This window comes from Pseudopodoces humilis, chromosome 1, assembly GCF_049639895.1.
Source record: "Pseudopodoces humilis isolate 2021_Gansu_Grassland_sample_001 chromosome 1, ASM4963989v1, whole genome shotgun sequence".
NCBI lineage: Eukaryota > Metazoa > Chordata > Aves > Passeriformes > Paridae > Pseudopodoces > Pseudopodoces humilis.
This window is the reverse complement of record NC_142200.1, coordinates 22,267,763-22,292,548: the sequence shown is the minus strand read 5'-3', so window position 1 is coordinate 22,292,548 and position 24,786 is coordinate 22,267,763. Positions and strand designations below refer to the sequence as shown.

The following is a 24,786-nucleotide window of genomic DNA, read 5'->3' as shown; positions in this document are numbered from 1 at the left end:
AACAATCCATGTGTGTGACACCAACAAGGAGCAGACCGCTGAAAAATCTGATAGGATTTCAGTGGGGAATGCAGCCTAAAAATCAATGACATGGCATGTCCGGAAGGTGGATCTAGAAATAGCAAGTGTGGTATCTGTTGAGAGGTATCACGTTCCTGAGAGCGGGTCGCACACAGTAAGAGCAATCCAGGCATGGCCAGCCTCACCTCGGAGGAGAAGGGTCCTGCAGTTTCCCAGCACAGACTCAGCCACCGCGCCCACACTGCACAGGGATCGCCAGGGATGTGTTTGCCTGGGAGAGGCTGGGAAAGCGATGAGTGGGGTGAGAGATTGCTTGTGCCAGATTATTTTATTTTCTTACATTGCATGCCTGTTTTGATAGGAAGGCAACCAGAATGGGAACTGGAGGCGGTTGGGATCTCAACGCAACCCGTTGGCCAAAGTCCTTCACAGAGAACAGGGTAAGCAAAGTGAAGGGCATGGAAAAAACATCTGCCTGGGAAAAACATCTCGCCAGGGTATCTCCCTGGGCTTTTCTTGCCCTCTTCAGGGCCCAGGTCCTCTGAGAGGGATAGATTTTGCTCAAACAAAAGAGACCATTATGGTCCTTCTGACCATTTGATTCAGGCTATAAAACGCTGTTTGACTTAAACCACCAGTCATAGTTTGCAAGTGAGACTGACATACTTTGCTTTCCTGGTTATTGCTCCTTTCCCATGTCCAATGACTGTACACGTTCAGTGCTGGAAACACGCTGGCATATGCAAGTGGATCAGGCTGAGGCTCCTAAGCTCTGCAAAAGCACCATTTTCCCCAGCTGAGAAATACCATGGACTAGTTGTAGCAAGACTTGTTGTTTTGGCTTCTGGACCACACATTCTTGGTGCTGTCAATGCCTGCAATATTTATTTTTAAGACATAGCTTCTGGATGCATATAACTAGCTACAAATCGCAGCCCTCTCTTACTTCGCCGCCTCTCACCCTTAAAAGTTTCTAGTCTTCTTGTTGAGGGCAAAAAGTCTAAATAAATGAATTCTGAGGCAGAAAGCTAAGTGGGGATTCATAATGAGCTGGCATTTTTGGGATGGACCCGCTTCCCGTGATTTTTGACCCCTCCATTTCGCTTTTTTCCCGACACTTGAAGCTGCCACCGAGGCTAAGCGGGCAGGGTGGCGCGGAGCAGCGCTGCGAACCCCGGCAGCTCAAAACAGCGCTAAAAACACGCGGCCGCATTTCCCTGGCGAAGGGGGAGCCTTTCCACGTCCCCGATTTTATACGGGGCCAGCCTTCTCTTAGTCGGTCCGCGGCGCTGCTCGTGTTTTCCACTGGGGGGGAGGACGAGAGAGGGAAGACCAGAGCGGAGGAGGAGGGAGGTGGGGAAAGTTGCTTGAATTTGCGAGGGGCGAGAGCCGGCGGTGGCGGCGCGCTGCTTCTTTTCACTGGCTGGGGGAGCTGCCAATCTGTGTTGTAATCCTGCAGGAATTTCTGCGGGGTTTAACTGGGAGCCGCGGCGCCGCCGCCGCGCACTCGGGGCGGAGGGAGGGCGGCGGGGCCGGCAGTCTGCAGCCCGCGCGCCCCAGCGCCGCCAGCACCGGGCCCGCCGGGCAGCGCCGCAGCGGAGCGCGGAGCCCAGCGGAAGGAGCGCGGCGGGCCGGACCCGGGGCGCCACCGGCCCTGCCCCGCGCCCCTCGGGCGCTGCCGAGCGCCGCCGGCCCCCGGGTTCTCCTTTGTGCCCGGCCCCCGGCGGCCGCCGCGCCGGCTCCGCGGGAATAATGCGGGGCGTGTGGCTGGCGCTCACCGTCAGCTTCGTGGCCTGCGCCTCCGGGCAGCCGGTGAGTGCCGGGGCAGAGGGGAGGGGGCGGCGGCAGCCCCGCGGGACGGGACGGGACGGGACGAGGACGGCCGCCTCGGTTCCAACAGCCGAGTGCGGGGCGCGCAGCCGGAGCGCTGCCCCGTGGCATCGCCGTCCGCGGGGCACTGGGCTGGCCCGGGGGGACATCTGTTGATAGTTGAGCGGTCTGTGAACGGCAGGCACCATTCCGTCCCACCCGCCGAAAAAAGAAAGAGACATCCCCCTACTAAAAAAACAAACAAGCAAACAAAACCCCAAACATCCCCACGAAGCCGAGAGGGCCACCGTGCCGCAGCGGAGCACCCTGCCGCCCTCCAGCGAACCTCGGCCGAAGTTTGCCGTGACGACCCAGTCGCCAGCCGGCCCCGGAGCCCCCCCGGTGCCTCTCTCCCTGCGTCTCCGGAGGAGGGGCGGCTGCCCGAGGGGCCGCGGCGCGGGGCGGGGGCCGGCAGCGGGGGGTTGGTGCCGGCCCGGAGCGGGGGCGGGAGCCGCCGGGCCGCCCCGTGTCCGAGCGGCCGCCCGAAGACATCGCCGCCTCCCCCGGCTTCGCAGCCGGTGAGGCGGCAGCGTCCCTTGCAAAATCCTCTCCTCACGTCCCGTGGCTAAAAAGAGAAAAAAAGGCAGCAGCTACCCTTGGGTGCGCGGCTCAGGACCTCCCAGACCCCTCAGACAGAACGCCCTGCGCGCCTCCCGGCCGGCCCCCGGTCCCGGCTCCGCGGAGCCCGAGCTGCTGCGGACCCGGCCGGCCCTTCACCACGGGCTTGCCGCGAGGTGCTCGGGATAATGCTGCTGTTTACACTTTTTCCGCGCCACCAGTGTATTCGCTAACCGGGCCTTCTGCTTAATGCAATTAGCTCAGTTGTCGGGATTTGTACCTCTGGGAAAGCCTCCCTCCGGCGAACGCTCCCACCCTTTCGTGGCAGGAGCCGAAGAGGACCGGCCAGAGGGTTTTGGTCCTTTCCATCTGCGGATCTGAGATTGCCTTAAAGGGAAGGGGTATGCAAATGACACTGATGCAGTGTTTGGGAAAATATTAGGAAACGATAAATTGAGGTTTCAATATGAAATTAAAAAAAACCCATGACAATTTAATCCAATTAGAATGAGCCGCTTCACTGAACTAAATAACGCCACTAGCTTGGGTTAACTTTTGAAGTTCTTTAGCTGTTGTGTAAATTAGCCAAGTCACAGCCTTCATGAAATCTGGCTCATCATTAGGGATTTCTAAGGATACAATTGCAAAACGCTTTCCTTAAAGACTGATTAGAAAGGGTTGTGTAGAACGCTGACCCTTGTTTCCGCTAAGTATAACTGTGCTGCAGAAACACCCTTGGCTAATGAGTTGCAATATACTTCAATTTTGTAGAAACACTGTTAGTACGAAGTTCTCTGATGGTGTAGTAGCTATTAAACTGCCGCAGTAATTAATAAAGTATTAAGTTTGATGGGTTTTTGCCTTAGGATGAACACACTGTGGCAGTGTGAGGTGGGTTGTTGGGGCATATCCGGCGCGGTGTGGTTCAGGGGGCAGTGGGGAGAGCCTGCCTGGCTCTGCTGCTGCGCCCTTACTGCTGCCAGAAAGTTGTGGAGGGACTGGAAAAGTAGAAGGAGGTTGGTCTTTTTCCTTTTCTTTCACCTCCCTTCTTTTTCCTTTAACTCCGTCTGGCAGCAGCTTCATGGTTCCCTTAAGATAGGATTTTGTAGACCAGTCTCTGGGAGGAGATAGATGCCAAATCTGTCTTCTCTGCAGAAGTCTGTCCTTGTCATAAGAAGAATTTTATATGGATGCTTAAAAGCCCTCCCAGTTCTCCAGACCACTGTCAAATGTCCAAATTTCTTTGTGTTTTTATATTCTACTATTTATTATCATTATTTAGGCAAAACTGTAAGGTGAAAATTTCGTTTCTGATGAAGTAAATTATCCATGAGTTTTTTGAGCAGAGGAGGGGGAAGCTGCAGCAGATTTTGTTTCTTAAAGCACTGAATTCCCTGTGTTTGGTCCACATAACAAGCAAACACTTTTATTGGGGTGGGCCAAGGAGACATTAGCCCTGTGTTAAGAATGTCCTGGAAGTGAGACCTGCCCCTGAACCACGGGAGCGGTTTGTCGGTGCTGGGTGTGTGCTTTGTGTGCCGTGCTATGGGCTGTCACACCACGGCTGTGCTCTGCTGTGCCACGGCGGCTCCCCCGGGGGAGCAGCTGCTTCAGGACAGGGCTGTGATGGAGAGAGGGAGCCCAAGCTGTTAGTGCCAACCTGCACATGGTGGCAAGAGTTACCCGCACCAAAGTTGGTGGATTGCAGCTGGGGCTTGCGGAGTGGTTTGCTGCCATCAGCGCAGTGTGCAGTGAGACATCAGATTACTTTGGGGTCTGGTAGCCTATTTGGGTCTGGAAGGACTTGGGGGATTCACCCAGGCTTGGCTGAATGGCAAAAAATGTGATTTCTAGCTACCTTGAAAGTTTCTTGGTTTGCTTAATAAGAGAGGGAATAACAGTGACATGAAACTACTGGAAAGGAAAGGAGTGAGAAGTCTGATGTGCCTTTTAAAAGGTTAAGCCCTTGAGCCCGGTCCTCATGATGTTGGGAGCCAGCTTTTGCTGATTTTAATAGCACCAGAGAGCAGTGCCAACTATCCAGCTGTAGTTGTCAGCTCCCGTTCGGAAGAGGCTGATAAACCTTTCCGTTTCATTCTAGTTTGCAGCAGTGGGACAAATGGTTTTCCAGAGCTTGTGTGACAGCCTGATCCTCTCTGCATGCCCAAGTGCACACTGAGAAACTTTGCTGGCTGGCAGGTTGTGCTGCATACTGCAGTGTTATGGTGCTGCTCTCCTCAGAGAGGGTTAAGTCCATCTCTCCTCCGGAGGCTTCTGGAGTCTGGATGCTGCTTCACATCATCAATACATGCATGTGGGGCTGGATTTGGGACTTGCAGTGGAACAGAGCATTGGGGCATCACCTGAGTGGTCTTTCAGTTTCTTGTGTAAGCAGTCTGACCGCTGAGTTGTTGGCATAAATTTAATAATTGAAAGATGACCCAAGGGTAATATTTGGTATATTTTTCAGAAGTATTTAGTATAGCATGATGCTGTAATTTTCCTACATTTGTTTCTAATGGTTACTTTGGTTTTGGGATTTGGAAAATTGATAGTGTACTGAAGAGGAGGAATGCTTTTTTGTAAAAAGGCAGTAAGACTTCAGAGATAGTAATTAGAGGAAAAGAAGGGCTGAAGAGATAGCTGGTATTTAGATTTATATACTTTGTGTGTCTCTCCTATGTATGTTAAATTTGCTTTGTCAAATAAGTTCCAAAGAAAGGAGGAAGTCTTCAGCCTTGAGTTATTTCTACCCACCTCCACTTCACATATACTTTTTCTTCTCACTGTACAATTAATAGGTGTTCATCCGTTGCTTTTTGTGGTTTGGCAACACCTGGAATTTGCCATGGCTGCTTCCCTTGCTCTGACCGAGCTTCTGGGTTCTGCCATCCATCAGCTGCCTGCACTGGAAATTCCAGGGAGCTCTGGGGCTTGCCCACCAGTCTTGGGTGTTACAGCCACCCCTCAGATAGATGTTCTCAGGAACGACTTTCTGGAAATAGGTTTCCCTCTCAGGTTATCTTATTGTTTAAAAATAATGAAGAGATGAATCTTGACCCAAGGTCAAACACTGAAGTTCTCTTTTTAATATCTTAGCCCTGAGGTCTGCATTGGAACTGAGTGAGTATTGAGGCCTAAAGTGCAGAGATGTTTTCTCTGCAGTTTTTCCTAGATCCTTATCAAGGAAGTAGATGAGAGCATCATTTTCAGGAACAAGTCAGGACAGATATCTTAGGGTTTGAAGTTGCGTGCTGGGATTTGGGTTGTTGGGCAGATAACACCGCTGTGGTAGGTTTTAGTTACTGCAGCTAATGGAATGAAGATGGTGGACTTTGGACAGTGTAGAGTAAGTCTGGAATTTGCTTGGAGATTTGGTGGATATAAGTTTTTATAGTCCTAAATTAAGTGTAATTTCAGGATGACAAGATTAAGGCCTAATTTCTTGACAAGTAGAGGTGTAAGTTACCAGAAGTCCCATGGCATACACACAGCTGTGGTCTAATGCCTCTGTCAGGAGTGTGGATGGTGGAGAGCAACCTGCCATCCTTGGTGGGGAACGTGGCATTTTGGCAGGGCTTTCTGAGCTTGGAAAAGAGCCTGCAGAGATTTGCAGAGATTTGCAGAGCTCTCCATTTGCACTGCTCTTTATGGTGAGTTGTCTTTATAAAATGTCAGGCAGAGGCATATGGGTGGCATTTATTAATTACGTTTTCTCACCAAATTGACTTTTGCAATTGAGCAATTTAAACAGCTTGCTTATGGCAAAGACTTGCAGGCTGTAGTAAGGCTCAACGGCCAAACAAAGAGCTCTTGTCTAGTTATGGAGAAGTGCTCTTTTGTCTTCTGAATAGATTTGACAGACTATGATTTTTAACATAAATGTTGTCACTGAGATTGGCAAGCTTATTTGAGGCCTCGTATAAGACCCTACTTGAATCTGAATCATAAAGATGCCCTCTGTGCTGCCGCATTTGAGAGAGGATGCGAAAGCCATGAGCTAGTGATTTGGTCCTCATTCAAGTCACTTTGCAGTCAGTATTGTAGGAAGCATGAGAGAATTACTGGAGGCTGTTCTGTGAACAGCTTGTTGTTTGGTTATCTTCAGTTCATGCTTACAAGATGGTAGTAAATTGCTGTCTACAATCTTTTCAGGACTAGTAATTTATTCATAGGTTACATGACACTATTCAGTGATTTGCGAACATGATTTCTCCTGCTCACATTGAAGTATAATTTGCAATCTCTTGAGTACAGACTGCATTAGTGTTTGACCCTCTAATAATGGCAGTTCTCTGTATGTATGTTGTTTTCTTGATTACCTCAGCCCTGGGGGATGCTTTCAAAAGCATACTAGATATTTGGGCAGAAATACAGAATACGTGTAATCCTCAGAAGTACTGGAATACTGATTGCAGTAGGAGAAAATGTAGCATTTAACAGCCATTTGCAACAAGTGCATTTGTGCTGAGCAAATTATTTTTGTTGATGTCTCAAGCAGGGATTTCATTTAAAGTGAAATAATGACTAATAGGGTGGTGATGAATCTGCAGAAATTGGCCTTGTCCGTAGATAGGCTATTAGGGTGTAGTATATAAGCTGTGCTTAACTGAAGCCTGAGTGGATGCTCCATCTGAAATCACTATTTTTAGTTTATATTTAAACAACTTCTTCAGAAATCTCCCTTCTAAGCTAAATTGTTTTGTTCCCAAGGTGAATTGATTTGGGAAAGTTCAAATAAAAACCTGTTTGGCTGTGTTTGAGTTGTGGGCATGAAAATAAATACACTGTACTTTTATTAATAGTAAGGAGACAAAAGGACTTGCAGAAGGTCAAATAGCCCATGTGTTGATGCCTTGAGAGGCTACCTAGAACAGAGGTTAGACAGTGTTAAAGGGATAAAGGTAGGCATTTATTAAAAGGGCCTTCAAAGGATACACCTTGGGCAGTACAAGAGCTCGGCCATGGCTACACCCATGATGGATGACGGGTCATGTAATTTTCACGTTTTTATAAGTTTTGGTCCATTTACATTTTGGGGTTAATTGTCCAATTACAGCTTCAGGTAATGAAGTCCCATTGTCCCAGTATGCCTTCTTCAATTCACTGTTGTTTATACTTTCTGGGCCTGGAGTTACAACGGTGTCCTTGGTTCTCAGGCTGGAAAAAGTTTGTTTTGTCTAAGTAAACTGTGAAGAGAGCTTCCTAACACTTTATATGAAGTTCAGAATTATATACTAATGCAATACAGAATCTGGATAATATGAAAGCTAACACTTAAGGCATCAGTATACACAGACATGGAATCAAAATTTTCAGAAGCCATTGTTGTGATTAACAACCAGAATATATTGTCTGTATTTAAATATTATGTTGTCAGACATGTTTTGTTCCTGTTTGATTAACCATAATAAAGCATAATTTTCTCTGGAGGTGCTTCCACACTAATGGAAGTCACTTGTCACCTTTCAGATCAGTGTGAAGTGACCCATCCCTGTCATTTGAAGTGACTGACTGTGTGGACTCCCTGTATTTCAGAAGTGTGACTGTCTGTGTGTACTGAGAGGACTGACTCTCACAGAGCTGTAGGAAAGAGTGCTGCTAAAGTAATAGAACCTGGGAGATGAAGTACTTCCAAGGGAGCAGTTGGGTGCGTGACCAGCGTAGCCTCAAGACTAAGGATGTTTCAATAGAGAATAAAAGAAATGTATCATACTTGCCACATGAATGAATAACCTAACCAGGTCTTCCCTCTCCCACCTTTGACAGCATCTCTTCTCGTATGTCTGCTTCTGTCCTTCCATTAATTATACCGGTAGAAGCAAGCTTTCTTCTTTCTCTGGGCTGAGCTGCATTAAATCCAGCTGTGTTGATTCTTCAGTATCTGCAGGCGTAACTGGCTGGACACAGTACCTAGAGGACACAGCCAAACCCCACACACTTGATAGCTTTTGGCTTTAAGAGCTGATTCCTGATTGCTTTTTGGACTGGAGTCTGCAGGGGAAGGCTAGAAGTGGGTTTGAATACATGGTGTATGTTGCAGGCTGTGGAGGTGAGCGATGTCCAGGAGTCAGATTGTTCTTTACCCAGGCTGCTTATTTGTGTTTTCTCTGGATGCAGAGATTCCAGAATCAGTGTGTCACTTAAACTGATTACCAGGTGAAACCATCCACAAAGCCTTTCCATTCAAATCCTTTTCAAGTGCAGTTCCATGTTCAAATACTTAATCACTGAGGTGTGACATTAATGGTGTCCTTAATATTCAAAATGAAAACCTGCAAGGGAAGCAAAGTGGAAAGGTGAAGGTAGTTCAAAGTAATAGAAACGCACCATCTTTGGCACAGACAGAAACTGAGCTTCTGTTGAGTACAAATATGTGACATGGCATAAATAAAAATAGATATGTCTTAGTTTTATAAATAGTAATAATGTATAATTCCTGCACCAAGGATGTGTGTAAGATAATGCTGCTGAGAAGCAAGATTCTGACGATTTTTGTGGAAGGCAGACTGCAAAACCTTCAGGTCTTGTCCCGTCTGTGGGACTGAGCCTTCTCCCATTTGGGAGTCAGAGCCACTTGGTGCCATTGGTGGCAGAGCAAGCAGAAAGGAAAGCGTTGGTCCAGCAAGGAGAAGAGGCATCTATGAACAGTGTGTGTGAAATTTGTTTGTGTTAGTTACAAGCTTGTGTAAATGTCACTGAGAGGAAGTGTAAAGTTCTCAGGAACTGCTGAGGCAGTGTTCGAAGTTGGAAGATAAATGCTTTAGAATAATTGGTAGCTTAAGCATCTGTAGCATCTGCAGCTTGCAAACCTCCTTTTTTATGGTATAACAAGAAAAATGGTTAGTCTAGGAGATAGACAGGAAAAGTTATTAAAGTGCCATGTATATATTCTAAGTTATTGTCTTTGGTGAAGCTGTTTATGATTTTCCAGGCATGTGCCCTTTGATTATTTTTCATTCATGAAGACTGATTTTTTTTTTTAATGTGGCATCTAAAATGTCATTAAATGAAACCTCATGGGGTACTTTTAAAATTATGTGTTCACAGAGACTGTCTTCCACAGAGCATTCCATGCTGACCTCTCTCCAGCTGTTGTTCTAGCTTGAAAGATCTTTGAAACTTTGTGTGTGTATGTGTCTTATATAGAACTTCATTCTATATAGAGCTCTATTTTGCGTATATTTTAATTTTTTTAATACTGTTGTGTGTGTGTCTTTCAAGTGTTAGGAGAAGAAATGTCCCAGAGAATGTGCTTCCCAGTTAAATAAATACAACAAAATTTCTCTCAAAATTGTGTTAATAATTTTCTTGGCCTGAATTAGTGTGGAAGAAGCAGCCTCTCTGACTTTACTTAGTATGAAAAAAAGCCTTAAACAAAAGCTGTTCTTTTTCATTTTTTCCCCTTGTTTCTTCACTTGTAATTTAATACAGCAGTTTTATAAATCTTCCCCCACATAAGTATGATTTGATCCTCAGTGTCTCCCATAGGTGCTTTTGGTTTGGTTTTCCAGCACAGCCTTTTCTCTACCCTCAAAGCCCTGGTAAGGGGACACGCATGGTCATCACTGCAAAATGTGAGAGTTGGAATAATTGGGGTCTAAGGAGAAAAACTGGGAATAGTGGTTAGCATAGGTCTGTACCTGACCTGAGCAGGCTGGGAGGTCCCAGCAGAGCTGCTGTGACCTGAATGGACCTCTGGCTCAGCAGAAATTATCTGTGTTGCAATTGAATTTGTCTTTTTATGGCTTTTGCCCAAAATATTTCAGTGGACCTGTCTGTCTGCTGCATGGAAGCATGACAGATGTCTCCAGAAATTTCCAGAGAATTTGGCAGTGACAAAGCCCTGTGGCAAACCATGAGATGGTGTTTGCTGTTCTGGTAGGAGCTGTGGTCCTTCCTGCAGCACAGAGCATCCACTGGTCTGCAGAGGGGAGGAATGGCCTGGAGGTGTTAGAAGGAACAAGTCTGATAACTGACTATAAAGAGAAACATTATTTAACAGCTTAAATAATGAAGACTCATGATTCATATTTAGATAATGTTTTGACAGCTCAGTTTTGCTTGATGGCCTGACTGCAGGGTTTGAGGGTGAGGAAAGAAGGTTCTCTGGCCACCTGTTAAAAACAGACTTACCTCCTTGAAGTCTGCATGTGCCAGAGGAGACAGTGCCTTGAAGCTGAGTTGACTCATTGTCTCCAGCCATCCTGCCTATTGCAGATGCTTTTCTCTGGTGCTGTTTAGCCCAACCAGCCATGGCCTTTGGAAGAGCAGGGCTGTGTCTGCAAGGAGGATCTTTGGTGGGGCTCAGGCTTAGTAATAAACAGCCTTTCTGCTGCAGTGGAGAGGCAGTCATGTGCCCATGCCATTGGATCTCCCTGATGGAGGGAACTTTTGAGCTCCTGGTAACACAGAGCATTTGATCCAAAATGGTTTGAGACAGTACTCTTAACAGAATTGCTGTGGTGAAAATGCTGCATCTTGTCTGTTTCACAGCTAGGGCATTAGAAAAGGGAAAATTACCTTTCTTTTCTTTTGTTTTTGTTCTTACAATAATTCACAGCCTGAAAAGCTTATTCTGTCCTTGGCTGGTTTGGGTTTTGTGCTGGCACTAATGTTGCTTGACCATATCTCTCCTGTTTAACCAAAAGTTGGTGACTTGGCATCTTGATATAGGTCTCTTGTGGTGGACACCTTGAATTTGTCTTCAGCCTGGTGACATAAACTTAATAGTGATGCAGATTTTCTTATACTTTTTTTGAGAACCATGAATGTTGTCTGTGGGTTAAAGAAATCTTCTGGGTTTGTGAATATTTTGTGATGCTACTGACTTTATATGCCAGTATTTAATTTTTGAGTTTTTTCCTCTGACCTTCTCTATCTGCACTGAAAGAATTTGGAAGCTTTAGGTTATGACAAAAGATCCCCTTACTTTAGGGAAACAAATGTGGTGGTTCTATAATGTACAGGTAGGAGTCTCTGTGATGCTTCTTTGCCATTTCTTGTTGTTTCACCTAACATCTGAGGCTTGCCTCCTCTGGTTTACATGGGTAAATGTATTTGACTTGGGGAACCTGATAAGGATTGAGGAGAAAACTTCTCACAGACACTGTCAGTCTTAAAAAAAGTAGGTAGGATCCTTTGTCATGAAAGTTGTTGCTGTACAGTCAGAGCTGGCACAGTTCCCACATAGTAAAGTCGCTCACATGGCATTTCTGTATTTGTGATCAGAGATGAGGGGTCCTAAGGGAGGATTAGCAAGAGTATTTTTGGGGATTTCTCTGTGGCTTCCTAGAGATGCACAGGAAAAGCTAATCCCTCTCTCTCTCTCATTATTTAATTCAGCTAATCTAATTGGAAAACCTCCTTAGAGCAGTCTCTGGCAGCTAGCTGTAGCAGCTGTACAATTAGTAGTGTCACCTAACAGGAGAGGAAAACAAGGAGCAGTAGGAAACTGGAGTAGGATGTTTCGGTGTATCTTAACAACCCTCCCAAGCTTCTAGCTTGCTAGAGTGAATTCAGCTGTGAATTTTAAGAGCTTAAAAAACCTGAGGAAAAGTCTTGAGTTTTTAAAGACTTAAGATTCTGAATGACTCAGTGAAATAGTTTTGAGGTTTGGGCATTGTTTTAGGTTATTTTTAGATTTATTTTTTTAAATGAAAATTTACACAAACATGACTGGGGATATGGGACTGGTGGGCTCTATTGCCCATTCCTCCAGGTGTGAACAGTAAAGCTGAGCAGGGAAGAGGTGTATAATTAACTGCCTTTTATATATCTGGGATATTTCCTTGGCCTTTGCCCTCCCAGCTTGGTTACTGTTTTATTTGGGGATAGCCCTGGAGGCCTTCAAGAGCTGGCACAGAGGACAGCACCAGCCCCATCAGGAGGTGATGGAGCCATTGGCAGGGATGTTCCTGGCTGCACAGTCCAGAGCTGTACCTAGGCACAGGAGGGCAGAGGCAGGTTTGCATTTGAACCACCAGCTTGGCACTTTACAGCTTCACATCATTAATTACTGTGATGCTAATGCCATGTAGCCATCTCTGTATATTCAGTGAGCATTCAGATAAGAGCATGTGTGGGGCAAGTAATAATTTAGCCATCTCTGTGGAGTTACGTGGTTGTCATATTTGAAATGTGTGACCTGTGGTTATAAAGGATAGGTTTTGGAAGTGCTGTTAACCGAGTGGCATATGTCAGGCACTGGAAAATCTAGGCTATTTATAATTATCCACAGGTGGAGAGGGAAGCAGCAATGCATAATACCAGTAATAATTACCAGCAGTATAGAAGTTCATCTCTTAAGCCGTTGGGTCTAATGCACTAAAAAGTATTTGATCTGAAGTCTGGCACAGCCTTCAAATGGAGCCGTTCAAAGGCGTCCTGACCTAATTTTGCTGTGGAAGTGTGAGTCTTTCTCATTCCCCTAATTTCTTGCAGAAGGTTTCAATGATAAAGTCTTCATCCTCTGCACTTGCGTATATTTTACTGCAGAGCTTTTGAATAAAAGCAGCCCTTGCAGGCCAGGTGGTAAATACAGTACTCAGCTTAACAGAAAAGACATTCAGTTTATCAGAGACATGTCCTCCTGTGTTTTGCAGTTGCCAGTTAGCTTTTCCTTCTTATTTGCTGGATCTTTTTGTGATTTCAGTGCTGGCTCTGTATCTGTGAGTAAAGGCTTTGTAATATGCTGAACTTCTATTTTAGTGGAAGCCTCTAAAATGTAAAGCAGCTTATAAATAAAAGTTTGCTTTCTTTTCAAGGGAAATAAGTCATTACATTATAAGGCATTAGGCATTGTCCATGTAGCTATGTAAGTTTATCAGTTAAAACATAAAGCGTAAGTGCTTTGACTTTCCTCTGGATAAATAAAAGCAGATGTAAGACATCTTAATGGATTTTGGTCTTTGAAAGAAAATGGGGAGAAAACAAGTTTATTTTTCAACAGTGGCAAAATAGAGTGTACTGCAGGTATGGGTAGTGCTCTGTGTTATTGTCTGTCTTGCTATAGACTGTTTTTATCAGAAGATAAAAAGAGACAAAGCAACACAAACTGAAGGCTTTTAAATTCTGTCTGACCTGTCACTTGTACAATTTCTCATGCCATTATCACCACGGTGGTGGTGTAAGACTACTGTTTTCCTACCAGAACTGTTGCTTTTTGCTCAGTGTGGGGTGTTTTGACTTGTGCTGGTGATATTTCTGAGCAATACTGCACAGTACATGGTAACTATAGTGCACTTAATTGTAATTTATACCTTAAGCTATTTATTTGCTCTTTTTCTTTGCAATCTCTTGTGCTTCCAACCTCATTAGTCTGATTTTTTTTTCTTTCCCTCCTGCTGCTTTTGTGCTATCAGGCACAAAAGGTAACTGTTAGCATTGGCACTGCTCTTCAGTCTCATGTTTCAAGTACAAGATCCAAGAACAGAAGAAAAGGTAGATGAAAAACTGGGCCAGCTCTGGGCCTTTGCCCACTCTCAGGAATCCTTCTGCTCACTCAGCTCACAGCAATGAAAAAGAGGGAGAGGGGAGGAGTTGGTTGTGAGTGACCAAAGTATTGGCAGAGCTGTTGGCAGGAAGGGGATGCTGGACTGCTGACATGTCTTGGCCAGACCTTAATTAAAGGAGAAGCCTGGAGGTGACTGGTTTGGGCTGGAAAAGAGTTGATGTATCAGGGATGCTAATTCCATCTTTGACTCATCAGCTGTGTCCATTCGACAGCACTGGAGCACGCAAACCAAGTGTTTAAGCAGACATGGATGATTTGAGCACTGCATCCCTCATCTCCTTTGCTTTTTGGAAAGTGAGTGTGTGGAGCCAAATGTTGCAGCTTGGCATTTCTCTCTGTTCGTTGGATTTTCTTGGAAGACTTGTGCGTTCTCCCTTCTGACTGCAGAAGAACGGGAATGACGGGTGCAAATTGCTCCTCTGATCTGCAGCCTCACTTCAAAACTTATTTTGTGCAAATCACCATTTGTCTGTTTAAGTGATCAGTAACTGTGTTTGCTCAAATGGAGGGGGAGCCGTCTGAAGTTGGGACTGGCTGAAGTGTCAGATTACCCAGGGCACTATAATCAAGGTGACAGCTGCTTTCCTTATGCTATACTGAAACAAAATATCCCAAACCATTCAACAGAGCTTCACCAAATACATTAACCTCAGTGCTTTTACTCTTTCCACAAGTTGGTGGATTATTTAGCACTCTTGGCTAATGAAATACAGGAGCGCTAATCTCTCTCCGTGGATGCCAGAGGGGAAAATGTTGAGTGTTGCTACCCCAAGAGTGTGAATGTGTGCGTGAGCCAGTGACCATGCTCAAGGCCTGCAGTGCAGGGAGGGAAGCATTTTCTCCCCATGTGCTTGTGCTCCCACTGGAGATGCTGAGCCTGGCACAGGGAGGGGTGGGATTATCCGTGGCTCAGCAGCTGCTGTGTGGATGCATGCCTCTCTGTACCCTGTGCGGTGAGCAACCTGTTAACCCAACCCTGTCTCCCTCCCACACCTTCAAGGTATTTGCACTTGCCCTTAAGTAACCATTTCTTTCTTTGGCTTCTTAAGCTGACACACTTTGACATACTCAGGGGTGAAAAATGGGAGGTGCTTCTTGAAATAGCCTTGATGTGCTGCACAGGAGAAGCCTTGTATGAGGAGCAGGCTATGACAGTTCTGCCTGAGCTCTATTTATACCTCCCTTTGAATAATACCAGTTTATTTTATTTTAAACAAAAACTCATGTGGGTGTCTTAGCCACAGAAAAAAAACCCCACAAAAATACCTTGCTGAGGTTTGGGTGCAGTTTATTTCCAGTAATGAAGGGCAAGTCTGTGTAGGGAAGAAGTTTATGTGAAAGAATCGGATAAATAAAGGCTATTAGAATATGCTGGTCCTGGCCTATATTGTGGGACTTCAAGTAAAGTTTTGGGAATAATCATCTGGTACAAAGCATTTTATTAATATTCATCCCTTCAGAAAGAATTAGTGTTTGGCCTGCCAGAGGCTTATTCTGAGAGCAGTCAGAGGGCTGTGAGCTGTGGCTTCATTTGGGGCAGAGGGACCCTTTCTCTGGCATCTCAGGAAGGGTCTGTTGTGACAGACAGCATGAGAAGGGAGGTTGAACTGGGAAGCCTGAATCTGTAGACACAGCAGGAATAAGAGACTTAAAAATTGTAGGGGGTAAAGCCAAGTATAATCTTCTAATTGCTGAGCTGCACTGTACAGAAAGCATAGCTTGAGCTGTTACATCCAACTGCCACATCCTCCTTCTGGTTAGGAAAGGCAAGAAGGAGTAAAGGACTGAGAAAATCATTTGTGTCAAACTTGATTCACACAGGTCTGAAAAAGTGCACTAGGAGTTTCACTGAATTTATTTTTGTAACTGGCTGTAATAGGAGGGAAGCTGGGCAGCCTCCAGCTGTAGAGTTTGCAGGAGACTCCTTCCTTGCTCCCTCCGTGCAGCCCTTCTGGTCCTCTGCACTACCAGTGTGACTGAAAACCCACCTTTCCCTGACCAAAGAGCCTCGCCAGCTTACAGAAAGGCACGTCTGTGTTACTTCTTTTGTGGTCAATTACATGAAATGTTTCCAGAGTTTAGAGTATGCTCTGAACAGTGCTGATACTCCAGTCAGGGCAAAGAAATGGGATGAGAGTTGAGTTATTGGTAGAGCATGAACTTTGTGTTTTCTGGGTTGCAGCTGCTCGACTGCTTCAAAGCATCTAGTTTATCCTTTTATCTTTTCTCAGTCACACCTAACTTGAACAAAGCCTATGCTCTGCAGAGACTCTTGGAAGACATTAATTTTGAAGCGGAGAAACTGCTCAGTAGTGAGAAAATGTGAAGTTTACTTATTGAACAGTATAATTTATTGTTATTGAAGAATTGAGTTTGGTACCTCATAATTTTTTCTCATAGAAGATCTGGAGCACAGGGTGCCCCACTAACAAATTCCCCATTACCAGAAGACTGGGTGAGGTATCCAGGCTTTCCTGGGGAGCTATTTAACCTTTGCAGGAGGATGGCTGGGGTGTGCCAAGTCCCTGCTTGTGAAGCAGAGACTCCCCATGTCCCTGTTGTCCAAATTGTTGAGGTTTTTTTGCTTTAAAATATAAGCAGAATCTGGAACTGTAAAGCTGACTTCTTGCATGAGGTGACATCTTCCAATGGAGGAGGGACAAACCAAGGAAATTAGAAAGTTGTTTTAATAAGATTTTTAAGTTCTGCTCTTTTTCCATAATTATTTTTAATCCTTTCCTGCTGGCAGTGTAAGATGCATCAGAAGAAAGCAGTGTGTTCATTAGGTGTGGTGCAGGACTTACGACAACTGATCAAAATGAACAGGCTTCACTGGATGGCCATTGAGTACATGCTCTGGAAATAACTCCTCCATTTTCTCTTGAGGTTTGGGAAATGAAGGGAGACTTTCTTTCAGGCCTTCTACTTATTTAAAATAATACGCTGGCATGCCAAGCAGAGTAGGATTTATTTTTTTCTAATGCTGGGAGAAGAAGCCTGTGATTAAGAAACTTGGCAGTCTGTCACTCTTAGTTTTCATGTATTTTTGATGCTTGTGTTTGTATGCTAGGGTGTTCACAAAAGCATAAGAAAGTGTATTTTTGGGAAAGTTGTGAAATGGATGACATTTTCCAAAAGGACAGTGTGTCTCTTGGCAGCATCACGATCAAACAAGTCAATGTGTATTTTGGTAAGGAGCCTAATTTTGAGAGTATGGATCTGCCCTGTCATACCCTCCTCACTGTGATTGCAATTCCAGGCAGTCTTGGAAACACCACAGATATCAAATCCAAGTATTTTTCCTCCATATTTCATTAATTTAAATTACTTTTCAATTCTATGATAATGCCTGGATTGATGCACAGTAAATAAATACACTGGATTTCTAGTAAAATTAGTGTAAATTAGGGATGAAGTAGCCTGGGACTCCAGTGAAGTTGTCTCAGCACTTTCTGTGAGAAAAAGGTATCAGCTTCTGTTCACTTTTACCTCTCAGCTGGCTCCTGCTAACAGAGCTGGTTTGGGTGTCTGTATTTCCAATGTAGTGAAATCTCCCAACTAATAAAAAGTGTCTAGCGCTGCTGAAAATTTTGTAGAGGAGATTTTGTAATGCTGTATTGCTGCTCCTGATCTCTCGTGTGTACAGAGGGCACTGAGAAAGTCAGATGGAGAGACACAAGAAAAGATAAGAGCCACAGTGTGACTTTACATGCTGAAAATCATTCTGTGACCGCTCACAACTGTTAATTAATGCCATTCCACAAAGTTGTGCATGCTTTAGAAATGACTGCAACAGCAGATTGGAGAGAAGCAGCTTTCCCTGGAAAGGAGGGAAAACCTTGAAGAAAATCCATGTGCTGTAACTTTTGGTTCCTTCTGCTTTTGTTTTTGTTGTTTTTTGTTTGTTTGTTTGTTTGTTTTTGTTGCATGGAGGATGTGACTACAGTCATTTCCTCACTCTGTCCAAGAGCCAAGTGAAGCACTGAGGGAAAGTGAATGGGTATGTGGCATTGTCATTCCCAGCAGCAGAAGGTGAAAGAGCTGACTTCTCAGCAGTCCCTGAGTGGCTCACCTCCTCCAAACCCTGCCCTTGTCAGGGAAGCATGATAGTGTTGCAAGTAATGTGAGAGACGAGGGCAAAGGTAATGGTGGATTTGTTTGTGGGACTTGAGAAAGATGACCCAGGGAAGTGGGGATGTTCTTGTGTAGCTCTTGTGAAAACAGAGGACCACCTTCACTAGGAGAAGAAATGGGACAGACTGGCAAGTTGGAGGAGACTGTTTGGGTGGAAAAAAAGCACCAGTACTTGTTGTATTTAACTTCTGAAATGACATGAAAATGCTTATGAACTGATACGGCTGTCACTTAGATTATACTTAAGCATAATCTAAGGAACTACTAGCTCCTTCTGCAGCAACAGCAAATCACTTACTACTTTGTAATGCTCATGTAATAAGTACAGTACCTGTATCTTATCAGTTTTATCTTTGAAAATCTGTGTTATTCAGGACTTTCAGCGTATTAATTAAACAAGTTGAAGTCTATGCATTAACAGTGCATATGGTTATAAATTCTTACTTACATGGTGAAAATTAGATAATATTTTAAATGAGCTATTAGAACTTACTTAGCTCTTGCCTAATAAATATTTATTAGCTGCTAAATATCAGTCATTCATGCCTGATGAATGAGGTTCTCCAGGAGGCAGCTTGAGCTGGGAAGGCATCTCTTCCTGCCCTCCCTGCCCGGATCTACATGAGGCAATGTCTTTCCCACCTGCTGCTTTTTGCTTGCTGTTGGAATGCCCCTTTTCAGTGCTTGTCACTGGGTCTGGATGGAGATGTGGGTATCTGGCACTTCCCAGCACTCGGAAAGGGGCTAGTTCTTCAAGACAAATCCTTTTAGATATATGAATTTGTTTGTTTCTCAGGGAAGATTGAAATAGACCATCTACTCAAGCGATGCTGTGATTTCTCCTTATGAATATAGGTAAATATTATGCATGTCATACAGCTGAGTTTCTGAACACATTTTTCTTTTGAAAATCTGTTTTTAAATGCAGTAGATTCACCTCTGAAGCTTAAGCATCCAGAATTGACAGGTGTCTTTTTAGGACCAGAGAGTCCTAAAAGAGGATTGAAAGAGGGAGAGGGAAGTAGGAAAGCAGTACTGAAGCGAAGCATTAGTCTGTTTGGGGTTGCTGTTCAGCTTTAGAGTCAGAGGATGTCTGGGTGTACTACAGATACAATTTTCCAGAACATGTGAATACATCGAGAGTTCAGGCTGGAGGAGGCAGGATTTTCTACAGGACAGGAAAACAGTATTTCATATGTATGCATTTGATGGAAAAGGCAAAACTCCCATTTATAAGGCAGAACAAAGGGGAACTAAAAGGAACTGCCCAGAATTGTATTGGTTTGTTTCTTAAAAAACAGCAGACCAGGTACAAACTAAGCAAAAGAAAAGATCAGCTCCAAAATTTGAACTGATTTTACCATGATCGGCAAAGGTATAGCAATCTAGGCTCAAACAACAGCTTGGGATGTGTTGCTGCATCTTTTGAAAAGAAATGATTGGTAAGTGGTATTTTGCTCATGCATTAAGTGGCAGTTTGCTGGAGACTTGCCTTGAGGAATCAAAACAAGTTAAGAGACTTCACTTTTTCAAATGCAGAGTTTCTGTTGCCCAGCAGTTCAAGGATTTCCACGCATCAGCATGATCTGCCCAGATTATGGAGACGGATTTAGTTATATACTTTTACCATATGAAAAAGACAATGCTTCTTATTTCATTAATTTCCTTTTCAGTCAGTGTGTTCCATGTGAGGTTTTTTTTTAAAGAGACTGCAGAATATGAAACTTTGAAGATTAAAAGTAACTTTCAAGGGCCTAATTACAAGGCAGTTCTCTGCTGTGTTACACTTGGTTTGTAAACTGTGACTGTCACTATGCAGCTGAACTTACCCTTTGAATAAATCCGTATGTACCACCAGAGTTAATATTTAAACCAAACCACCTGCTCAAAATTGGCTGCCCATTACCCCAGTTATATTAAATTAGAACCTCTCATTACAGTGTGAGAAGGTTCTTGTTTTATAGCATAAGCTGCTTTCCCACCCTCAGGCAGCAAACCTGAAGTATTTTAAGTCTTCTGCTTGGAAAAAAATAGGGTCCAGTCCTCCAGCTGCACATGGCCATCTCAGCACCACGAAAATAGAAACCGGTGCTATCCCAAATGCATAATTCATCTGGTAGCTTGCAGGCATTCATGCAATGCAGCGAATGGCAGTGGCTCCTTCTCGAGCATGCTGTGGGTGAACAGCAGCACTGGGGCCGTGGTGCTTGTGGTTCTGTGCCTGTTCCCAGACTCCTCTGTGCTGTGCACGCTGAGAAAGGTGCCCTACGGATGATATGGGCAGCCTGGCAGCCTCACCAGGGCATTCAGGAACTCCTGCTTTTGGGAAACTGCAGGCTGACCTTGCAACAACTTCTGTTATGGGGAAACCTCACCTGATGTAGTCTTGGTTGAATGCAAAGAGAAAAGTTGTAGAAATGAATAAGCCTCAACTTTCTGGTATCCGCTGGATGAAAATATATTGATTTGGGCTTTGGAAAACATGATTATGTTCTGAATCTGTATAGGAAGAAATGGTTTTCTAAACTATATACTGCTATATGATTTCTTTTTTTCTTCCTTCCCTCTTTCCCAAAAAAAAAGTATCCAGTTTCCCAGTATTTGTTTCTCCCCCTCCATTACATCAATGTTGGTCTAGTTACTGCCACCAAAACCAAGGAATTGGGATCAAGGTGGTGCTTAGTGTTGAATATTAGAGCAGTGCAGCATAAAGTAGCTCATGTTAGTAGCATCTTTTACCTTGTCTGCTTCTAAGCAAAATTTACTAGAGCATTTACTAATTTCCATTGGGATGCTTAGTATTGCTTTTACTGTTGGTTGTACCAGAGCAAATGCCATTGACTTCAGTGAAGTTGGTGTTGTAGGAATTGGAGATCTTATTCCAGAGAGGAAAAAGAAAAAATAAAAAGCTAGAGCTTTGGAGACACTGAAGGATGGAATAACCTCAGGTAGGAAGGAGCGTATGGAAAGCTGTTGTTTTTCTTACAGTGAAAGCATGACAAAGATAGCTGACCTGTTACTTGTTTTGATAATAAATACATGCACATCTATTTCTCTACTACTTTGATTTATAGAGGAATAAGCATTGAGCAACAAAAATAAATATGGCGTGTTAGAAAAAGTTTAGGTGGCATCTTGGCAAAGAAAGGAAATGCTTTGAAGTGTGTCCTGTAAAAGTGCATGGTGACAAGCAAGCAGAGCTTCATTACAATGCCTTTCAAAAGAGATTTATTTTAAATAGACTTCACTAAAGTGATTTTTAAAAAAAATAAAAAGTTCTTTACAGGCTCACAGCTCTCTTCACTTTTCCGCCAAGCCATTTTCTGTAGCTGTATCTCTGTGTGCACACAGGATGTAGATTTAGCTGAACTTCATTTATATGGGAAAGAAAGGTGCTTTGGTCGTGCTCAGTATCCATTGATAACTTTGATAAATGCAAAGAAGTATTGACTGTTTCATGGTTATGGCTTAATAAATTAACCCCCAAATTAAGTGGATGCTTGAACTGGCAAAAGGGCATTCAGAGAATTGCGAACATCCTAATTTCCCAAGTACATCCCTAGTGCCCACAGTGGGGTGGGACAGCCCTCTCTCCTGAGCCCCACCATCAGCTTCCTCTGGGGGTCATGCTCCAAGCCCCCCTTCTCAGCTCTGCAGAGAGGTGAAGGAGGGCTGGAGTGGCTTGGAGGCTCATGGTTCTGCTGCCAGCTGTGTTCTTGCAAGGGAGCAGGTGAGCTGGGCATGTGGCTGGGAGCCCCACACTGGCCCATGGTCCCTGAGCCTTTCCTTCCCCCATGCCAGGGGGTCTGGGTGGCCCTGCCCTTGGCGTGTGATGGCCATGTGGGATAAGCACTGCCTGTGGGCCAGGGGCCATGGCTTGGCCATGTGCCATCAGTAACTGAAGCCAAGATAAATTAGGATGCTTGAGGATTTCAGTCATCAAGGGAGAAAGGTTGAAATGACAGTGATTCCTTGTGCAGGAGTCTACATCTGTTAGTGCACGAGCTTTGCTCTGCTGGATGATAGTCTTTATTTTGCTGTGATTTAGGAAAATCCCAGTCTCTACTTATGACTAGATACTGCTGAAAAAAAGTCTTTTGATTGCATAACACTAAATACTGGCTGATCCATCACCTCACTTGTATCTCTTCAGCTTTGGATGGTTGTTGACCTTTAAATAAAACTTCGTGTAACTATGATAGCATTTGTGTTGTGACAGGTGGGCTCCTGCTGGGCCTCGTGTTGGATATGTGCAGTAGATACTGTCTGGAGAGGCGGCTGGTGATGTTCAGGTTAAATGGATCCAAGATGTTATTCTTTTGTTTCTCTTTAATGTATCTCATTTTTAGGATGACTCAATTGTTGATGATGCTAAATAAAAAGATCTTAGAAATTTCAAGTGGAAGCACTTACTTGTATGGTGTCCTAAAGTATTTTGGAGTTGTAAATAAGCAAATAAAAGAAAAAATAAAGAACTTGTATTTTCATAGCAGTTCTTTTCAGCATGAATTTTAAAAAAAGCAAATCAGATGCAATCCATGACTTAAGCACATGCTCTAAGTTAAGCACACCGAGCAAGCCCAGATGGGGTCCCTGGTGGGATTCCTTGTTGTGCCTAAAGTGAGACATGAGTGCAAGCATCTCATAAAGGTTCAAGTTCAGAGTCACAGGTGCAAAATCCAAAAGTGATAGCAGGGTATAGGGCCAAAACTGACCAAATATATTCCTTGGAGGGTTTGTTTGCTTTATTAAATTCCTCCATTGTTTTCACAGTTTTGGATTGGTCCAAGACAGCCAGAGCATGCTGTTGTCTGCTGCTTACTTTATTTCTGAACTTAAAAAATAGTATATGCAATTTTAGTGCTATGGAAGGAAGAGAGAATGGTACAAAATTCAATATAAGCATGGAATGGTGTGAATTTAGATTAATACTGCACTGGTTGCTTTATTCAGTGTTGTGTCAGTGAAAAGATGAAGGTAAGGCGAAGTCACGAAGTGTTGTGTTGAGAGGAGCAGGCTGAGCAGGCGGAGCTGACAAATGCAGAGAACAGGCAGCTGGCTGCTTGCAAGTTTGTCCTAGGAACTGTTGCTTCCTGTAAAGAGTAAATTTTATATACTGAAGGCAGTTTACATGCTGTGTTTGGCAATAAAAGTTAGGAATGCAGCTGAGAGAAGGGATGCAGATCACTGCAGACAAACATGGAATTATCTCAGTGGAAAAGATGAGTAACTCCAGAAGAAAGTGCTGTACAAGTGGCTCACTTTGGTTAGCCCTTTAGAGGGGAAATCAAAATGGCAGAAGTTCATGAGTCTTAACAAGTCTTCATTGGAAGAAAGGATATTTCTTCTGTGCTTCACATGGAGGAAATCAGTGGTTGTCACTGCCTGTGTAACTCTTGTTAACTTGCCATTCCTATGTTTCTGAATTAAAACGTGTGTCATGCTCCCGTTTCAGTTAAGTAATACTTTCCATCCCAAGCTCTCCTTGCCAAGAGTATGTGAAGCAGTTATGCTTTTCATACTTGGTAACTGGCAATTGCCTGCTCTTCTCTCTTCACAGATCCTCATGCCTGCCCTAACTCCAATTCCTAAGCAATTCAGGGATAAACCCACGGCGTCTCCCCTGTCTCTGGTGCTGCCACACAGGCCTGGCTGAAGCCCAGGCTTTCCTATGGCTGCTGCCTTGCTCTTGGAAGTTGTTTATATTTCTGGTTCTGCTGTTTCCTACCAGAGAAGCTTTGGTGCCTAGTCCCATGTCCCAGGCACAGATGAGCTGTAGTTTGTTGAAGTCAAGGGTTTGCTTGAAACTGTGCTGCCTCTGAAGCCGGTTGTTTTGCCCCTGGCCTGGGGAGCTGGCGGGCTTTGTAGGTACATCCTGTTCAGTGAGTGCAGTAAGGTCGTACCTCTGAAGCCTGTAGTCAGTTCTGCTCTGTTTCAGAGGATTTGGCTTTGTCAAATCCTTCCCTCTCTGCTGTTAGGCCTGACAGATGAATGTGATTAAAAAAAGATCTGGCTGCTAACTGTTTGAATTCCCAGGTGGCTGAATTTTCATGTAATAGGACTTTCACCATGATTTATCCCCTTGGGGTGTATTAACGATGAAATGCTGCCTTTCTGCAGTTACTGTTTAATTCATCATATTTTGTTTTTGCAGTTGCTCAACCTTTTTATCATTCATCTTTGCTACTAGGTTGCTTTTGCTACTGTAAAATTTGAAGTACTCTATTGAAGAGATGCTATACTGGGAAATTGCCCCTTTATGTCACCTGCCCTAATATATCCTTACTTGTCTCTCCGTTTTTCTCACTGCCCTGCCTGCTGCTCCCATGGGTGGGTCTGTCCTGGCAGCGGAGGGCTGGCCTGCTCCTGAGGCTGCCTGGCCAGAGAGAGTGGTAACTTGGAAGTAGCGGGTGGAAGCTACATGGCAAAATGTTTTTTTCTTTTTGGCAGATCTGCTTTATTTGACAAATTCCAGCAGCCATGGTTCTGATGTGACTCTTGGGGGAAGCAGGTTTTCAAATTGTATTGGTGTGGTGACATAGCTGGTGCCAGCTGTTGCTGTGACCTCTATTTGTCCTTCAGAGACTGTGACACCTGCTGGAATAATGATGAGAAAAGCAAAATAGGCAGAGGAAGTTTTTCCACCTCACCTTTTCCAAGTGAAGCTTCAGCCTGGGACCTCTCTCCTC

The 24,786-nt window shown here is 44.3% G+C and overlaps 1 protein-coding gene across 1 annotated transcript in view; it reads left to right on the top strand.

Annotated features, from left to right (window-relative positions):
• The first annotated feature begins 1,679 nt into the window (after positions 1-1,679).
• Positions 1,680-24,786, top strand: part of SDC2 (syndecan 2) — a 59,604-nt gene continuing 36,497 nt past the window's right edge. Inside the window, exon 1 of the mRNA XM_005517005.3 lies at positions 1,680-1,833. Within this exon, the coding sequence (XP_005517062.1) occupies positions 1,774-1,833 (60 nt within the window). The 5' untranslated portion in view covers positions 1,680-1,773. The remainder of the gene's footprint in view (positions 1,834-24,786) is intronic.